This window comes from Tasmannia lanceolata, unplaced genomic scaffold (assembly GCF_043159265.1).
Source record: "Tasmannia lanceolata isolate RefF3 unplaced genomic scaffold, GAP_Taslan_0.1 ptg000002l, whole genome shotgun sequence".
NCBI classification, from domain to species: domain Eukaryota; kingdom Viridiplantae; phylum Streptophyta; class Magnoliopsida; order Canellales; family Winteraceae; genus Tasmannia; species Tasmannia lanceolata.
In genome coordinates, this window is record NW_027518679.1 from 24,836,450 (window position 1) to 24,843,739 (window position 7,290).

General features: G+C 37.1%; 1 protein-coding gene across 2 annotated transcripts; it reads right to left on the bottom strand.

Annotated features, from left to right (window-relative positions):
- Window positions 1-226: 226 nt before the first annotated feature.
- LOC143892475 (uncharacterized) lies at window positions 227-5,489 on the bottom strand. 2 transcript variants are annotated; one of them, XM_077397154.1, is made up of 4 exons: window positions 5,348-5,489; window positions 5,035-5,087; window positions 1,256-1,593; window positions 227-910 (listed from the first exon to the last, which is right to left on the bottom strand). In XM_077397154.1, exons 3-4 carry the CDS (start codon window positions 1,589-1,591, stop codon window positions 362-364), a joined length of 885 nt encoding a protein of 294 aa, XP_077253269.1. In that variant the 5' UTR covers window positions 1,592-1,593; window positions 5,035-5,087; window positions 5,348-5,489; the 3' UTR covers window positions 227-361. The 2 variants fall into 2 exon arrangements, with proteins under 2 accessions (XP_077253269.1, XP_077253345.1); XM_077397230.1 differs by having other exon boundaries at window positions 5,035-5,075; window positions 5,348-5,474.
- Window positions 5,490-7,290: the final 1,801 nt, after the last annotated feature.

The following is a 7,290-nucleotide window of genomic DNA, read 5'->3' on the forward strand; positions in this document are numbered from 1 at the left end:
AAACACACATCAATGAGGTGTACCTCACAATGCTATTTTACCAATAGAAATGAATATTTATAAAGGAGCAATCATCTACCCACATAATATATCCATACATGGTCTCCTGACATAAAAAGCAAAGAACAATAATAACATATACAAATATAAAAATATGAGTAATAAATTGTTGTAACCATAAAAGGCAAGATTTATCACATCTTCAAACCCCATCTAATAAAATCAATCACGCTCACACATCAAATTTAAGTTGTATTTGAAAAAGTAAAATGCATTTAACATGTCCATATCTATAAATAATACTTTCACAACCTTAAAAAAGAAAGAAAATATATAGAAGACATGGGAGCACCCTTTCCCTTCAAATACCAAGTGCATCCTTCAACCAAATACTCCTCATGTCGTCAGGGAGGCTCAAGAACCACAATGGCGTAGTCTCATCTGCCATCAAGAACTTTCTAGCTCTCTCGTAGAATGAAGTGTCGACATCTGGAATCTTCAAAATCTCATCCACTACCCTCTTCACTAGGCTTTCCTTATTAGAGATTAGTTCTTTTATGGCAACGACCAAAGCGGCCAATGATTTAGACATGTCGTTGGTGGTTTTTCGTTTCTTTTTAGACCATCTTGATGGGCCTTGCGTAGCAGAACGAGATCTTCGTAAAAATGAGGAACCATCACCCATCGATGAAGAGCCCGTACCTCCCATATCATCATCCTCCTCTTCAAATCCATCATTCCTGATTTTGTCGTCTGGGCCAGGCAGCAAGCCCTGGACGTTATCGACAATTTGTAAGTCAACACTAGTTTTGGATCTTCTACCTTCAGTCAAATCATTACCAATAATGATGCACAAATCTTCGAAGTTTGGCACACTATTCCTCCGGTAGAATTTTGCCTCAGGATGAGCCTACAAATAAATAAAAAGTCCTATCACGTTCAATTCCATCATATTATGCATGTTATAACCATGGTTTTAAATTTCAGCCGAAATATAGAAATTTCGGATTTCGATTGGGACTGAAACCGAAACCACATGGAACCGAAATTTCAGCCATGAGTCCCAAATTTCGGCCGAAATTTGGTCGGCCGAATTTGGTAAATTTCGGTAATTTTGGCCGAAATTTCGGTGACTTTGAAATTTGCTTTTTTTTATGGGCCGAAAGTTCAGTTTCGGCTATGTCTGAAACCGAAACCGCACCCGAAATTTAAAACCTAGGTTATAACAAGTACATCAAGTTCTAAGGGTTTTTACCTTCAAATACTCATCCCATATGTGCCTATCAGCCATTACCATCTTTCTTACACTATCCCAGCTGAACCCACTTAGTTGTAACATGTCCTTAACAGCACCATAGTGTTTCTTCAATGTCTTTAGTCGATTTTTGCAATAATCAACCTTAATATCATTTCGGTTGCATGAGATGTTTAACTCTTTAACAATTAAATCCCACACCTCCGGTCTGAATGTACCATGGTCTCCCTTTTTCCCCAGTTGTACCTGGCGTACTAATATTTCGCAAAAGGAGTGGTCCATGTCAGGCGACCATGTGAAGCTTTTTCTTTGACTGTTGGAAACTTCACCAGCCATTTCTGAAATGTGGCACATGAAGATCAACCACAACTAACCAATACATGCATATAATAGTAACAGACCAATAAATACATACTGCCAAAACTAAATAATTTGTAAAACATAGTAACCTAAAAAGAAAAACCCTGCCAAAAAAGAAAGAAAAAGAAAGATTAGATTAAAAGTCACAATAGAATAGTAGGACATCATGCAAATATAACAATTTATCATATGGTCAAAAAAATACAATTTATTGCATCAAGTACAATTTTCTATTGTAATCTTTGCCCACGGTCTCTCAGGAATACCATCCTGGAAGTATGATCACTAAATTCTTTCTTATATTCTGGATCTTGCTAAATTGGGTTAGGTTTCCTTCAAAGGGTCCTATGTTTCCTAATTGATTAACCTAGTATTATTGTCGATAAGATAGTGTCGGATTTCCTAATTGATTAACTTAGTATTATTGTCGATAAGATCGTGTAGGATTTCCTAATTGATTAACTTAGTATTATTGTCGATAACATCATAACCGACACGATCTTGATGTAATTATGTAGGACACAAAAGGCTATACCTACCTTGACTTTTGTGTTGCATGAGTAACTTAACGGTTCCTTATATTGTGAAATGATCTTCCAATACTCCACTGAGATTCATAGCCTTTCAGTACTGCAAATCCTTGTTTAATAACATTTCGCAATGAGTGTTGATAATTAAAGTCGTCGTTGATCATGATGGGAATTCTAGTTCTATATTTACTTGGGTGGTAAAGAGTGACCGGATAAGCGCAAGGGATATAGGCATATTAGCATAGCATGCATTAACAAGATAGTATTTCACCACACAGACAAAGATTGGATATCATTAATAGTATGCAATGGATTTGATGTAAATTGCACACGGAATATATAATATCTACTAGGGATGATAAGTTTGTCCTCTCTTGGAAGCGCTAAATGTAGCACCACTCATCTGATGCGGACCCTTCCCAACCAGCCAGGGGCGATGACAGAAATTTTGCACAAGGGGGGCAAAAATTATAGTAATTTTTTTGGTCAAGGGTACCGGAAGGGAATCCATGGGACCACACACAAAATTAAGCCTTTGCAATCATTTACAATAAAGACCGACTCCCTTTCATTTCAATTATTTCCATGGTGTCCTTCCCTTGAACTTTCTTAGGTGTCTTCGTCCTATGTCAAAAGGATATCTCAACCATAAGATACGGCTTACAAAAATTCAGTGGTTTAACTTTTCTTGGATTAAAGATAATTGACGATTAATGGATCTAGGGGCCAGGATCATCCAATCAATGTGGGTGCAACGGGAATGGGCCATACTCGTGAGCTGATCAGATCAATGGATCCAATCCCATACTACACATGGTGAGGGGCCAGAAGCTATATGTTAGTTTGGATGTTGGTGGATCCCGTAAAGATAATCCCAATCTTCTCTCTCAAGCGAAGATGTAGTTAAAGCTTATTCCAATCAATCTCTCACTGCATTACAACTAAAAAATTGCCTTAACGACGTTAAAGCTAACTCTTTTTTTTTTGTTTTGAAATGGACGTTAAAACTAACTTATTAAAGAGGAAAACCGTGTAATTAGGGATTCTTTATTGGCACGAAAAAATAGCATATCGATAACCGATAAAAGAGGGAAAGCGACAAATTACGGATTTTTCTTTAACTCTAGTTAAAGAGACGGATTTTATTGCAAGAAAAATGCTAGCTTGGCGAATTTGTAACCAATCAGATCCAGAGTACATTCAAGCGGCTAATTAGCTGCTTGATGCTAGCATTCCTCTAAAAAATAAGGTATATTTTTTTTTTCCCAAAAATTAAGGGGGGCAATTGTCCCCCTTCCCTTTCATGTGCCATCGCCCCCCTGCAACCAGCTAAAGACACTTATGCTCTAATGAATAAGCAGTCATAACATTCTATGAGATGAAAACCCTTTTCTATTAAGATATAAAACCGGCTCTCAAAAACCAACTTTTGCATGTATGCATGTCCCATTTATGGCGCCAATACAACCCTATAGTTTTCAACAAAAAATAATAATAATACAGATAGTATAAACAGGATATATATTCGTGGGGTGTGCTTACATGAAAGCAATCACAGATTTTTTTTAGGTGCAACGAGTTCATTGATGTTAAAAGTGTCTTATTTAGTTTTAAGTGTGTCATTTAAGTCTTTTAAGTCGTAGGGGTATAAGAGTCCTTTTTTTAATATTAGGGGTATTAGAATTTTTTTTTTACATCAAAATAGCTTAACTTAAGCCCCATGCATGTATTACAGGAATTTAAGTAGGAGCAAGTCTTTAAGTCCTTAGAAAGGGGTAGTTTAGTCCTTGAGATTTTTTATTTGTATGATATAAATACTTTTATGTTGGGTTTGTGAGAAAGGAACACTACATTCATTTGCTATTAGTTTAGTCCTTGAGGCTTCTAGCAGAAAAAGCTTCTTCTTTGGTTAGATTCCAAAGAAACTCATGGTGTGAAGCATTGAGATAAATAGATTACCTCTTCTTTGGTTAATTCATTGCTTCTACTAATCTTCTTTCATATATATATATATATATGAAAGAAGGGTTTCTGCGCAAATGAACAGATACTATTTGTCCACAAATCTGTCCATTTTTTGCCCCACAAATGGACACCCTAAGGTGATCCAATGGAGCTGATTTTTGGTAGACACCCTACCCATGAAAGGGCCCATCAAATGAATGCTTTGGATCCCACCCAAAATGTGGCCCCACCCTGTTTCTGTGCTCGAGCGCAGCAACTCTCTCTCTCTCTCTCTCTCTCTCTCTCTCTCTCTCTCTCTCTCTCTCTCTATATATATATATATATATATATATATATATATATATATATATATATATATATAAATACACCTTCTCAGGAATCCCAAACCTCCATCAACCTCACCCAAAACCTCTCGCATTATTTTTCACCTATCTTCTACCCAAAATACCCATTAGAAAAATTCCCAACAGTAGAAACACCATTCAAACTAATCCATGCCTCGTGCCCCTTTTGTTTTGTCCCAATATTAATGTTACACCCTCCCGTGATCCTTCAACAGCTTCCCTGCATATTCCGCAGCACTACAAACATATCATAAACCTCGTAGAAATGTTTTCTTAATGCAATCACCTATTTTAGGACCCAAACCCATAATTTTTACCCATCATTTTCACTCTTAACATCCCTTCTATAGATCCATTCTAAATCAAAAAAATAATGGATGCAGCCAAGCAAACCCTAACTGCAGATAGGAACCAAAAAACAATGAAACAGAAGCCACAACAAGAAGGGTAAACAAATAAAGAGTCAGGATATTGAGGGCCAAAACCCTAAATTTGAAACCATAAAGAGATATAAAATAAAGAAACAACAAAACCCTAACCCTAACTATAAATCTCAATAACAGATGACATGGTAACTGACCTGAAAACTCTGAGAGTTCTCTTCTTCAGCTACTGAACAATCTGCAAAACCCACTAACCAGAAACAGATTAAATTCAAAACAAAAGAAACCATATTTTTCTCAAGAAAAGAGCAAGAAAACTGGAAAGAAAAAAAAAATAAATGAAGGAGATTCTAAGGGGTTAGAAGTTAGAACAGGCCGATATTTATTTCCAGATGCTGGAATTTTTCTAACAAAAAGGGGGGAAATGTTTATCCGCTTAGAAAAAACTTTTCTAGAAAAATCAAGGGAGAAAAATATAAGAACTTGAAAAGGGTTTTCTTTTTCCACTACCTTGTTGTGTCAATCAGAGAACCCAAAAGCTTCTTGGACAGGGAAAAAGAAAGAATGGTGAGAAAATATTTCTAAGGTGAGAAAGATTCCTTGGGAAAAGAAATAGAAACGTGAGTTAGCTAAAGCCTAAGGTAAGATTTTTATGGAAAAAAATATTCAAGATAGAGTTTCCCTGCACTTAGACAAGTAGAGTAGGGTTGAAAGGAAACTAGAGGAAAAATTACAAGTACCAAGCAACTTTGGCAAAATTACAAGTTGCCCACCTGTTAAAAAAAAGAGAAAAACATGGCATCCGGATATTTATTGCAACACAGTAAGGAACGCGGATACCTTTTATCTTATCAACCAAACACACATGATTCTTCAAGAAGTCCTTCCTGATAGGATTAGAGCCAAGAAGCCTCCTCGTATTTGGTGCAAGGCGGTACAGCTCAATCATTCTATTTGCAGCCCCTTTTTCATTATTTTAGTATTTTTAATGAGAGAAATGGAGCTGCGTGTACTGCATATCTCGTTCCCCGTTAATGCATGGGACGATGACGGAATTGCACAAGTAATCCTCACTTCATCTCCACGCTTATCTCTATACACATTAAATAACGGGGATAGCACTGGCGTTTTCAAATAGACGATGCAGTTATCACGTATCCCTTACGTAAAGCGCGCACGAATTTTAAAGATTGTCTGGAACGTTGGCGGTATTCGGTCTATGTATTAACTCCTTTGGGTCAAGCCATCGGGTATGCCGCCGGAATCTCGAGTAATGCTAGAATATCAAATACGCCGCTAGAATTTATGGGTTCAAACACATGTTCAAACATATCAAGCATACCGCCAGAATTTCTTGGTTCAAACATATCAAGTATGTCGTCGGAATCTTGAGTACGCCGCCAGAATCTCGAGCACGCCACCGGAATATCTCAAGTACAACAAAATATGTCCACTTGTCAAGGATCCAACGGTCTCTACTTACGGGTGACAGCCAAGATTTAAATGAACCCGAGATTTTCTGGGTTCAAACACATGTTCAAACCAAACCAAAGCCATCAGTTAAGAAAGACGCCACTATTCCATCAAAATATGTCCAAGTGTCAAGGATCCACCCGTCTCTGCTTATTGCGGGCGAAGATTAAAATGAACCTAAGGTTTTTTTGGGTTCAAACACAAGTTCAAACGAACCAAAGGATGACAACTAAGATGGCCTTGTGCGGCACGCCTGCGTCCCCTGCATTAATGTGGGACGTGAAATGCATTAAATGCAGCCCTAGTTTCTCTTGAAGACAATACTAAAATAGAAAAAAGATGGCTACGAAGAGAATCATGAGAAGTACTGATTCTGTCAGAAAGGGCAGGATGACAGCCAAGGTGGCCTTGTGCAGCACTCCAGCGTCCCCTACATTAATAGGGGATGTGAAATGCATTAAATGCAGCCCTAATTTCTCTCGAAGACAATACTAAAATAGAAAAAAAAAGGTGGCTACGAAGAGAATCATGAGAAGTATTGATTCTGTCAGGAAAGGCATTAGGGTCTTTTATGGACCATTTTTGAAGAATCGTGTGTGTTTCATAGATAAGTCCAACACCCTATTTTCACAGTAAAAACACCTAAATATCATTTTCTCTAGCCTTTCCTTTTAGGAAATGATATCATAACAACCATGTTATGATATTTCCACTAAATCATATTGTCTTTTAGTTTTTAAAGAGGAGTCAAAAGCTTATTACAACCAAAAAGTTCACCTAAGCCCATTAAAAAAGAAAAGACAAGCCAGGACGTTGCAATTGTTAAAAATAGGTTGTGCTGATATCATTTCCCTTCCTTTTTTGTTAGGCTAGAATACGAATTAATTGTGCTTTGAGTATGAAATTAGGCCATGTTTGGATATTGGATCCCACAAGATTTAGAATTGGTTTTCTCACATTTGCAGTTGAGATTTGGAACT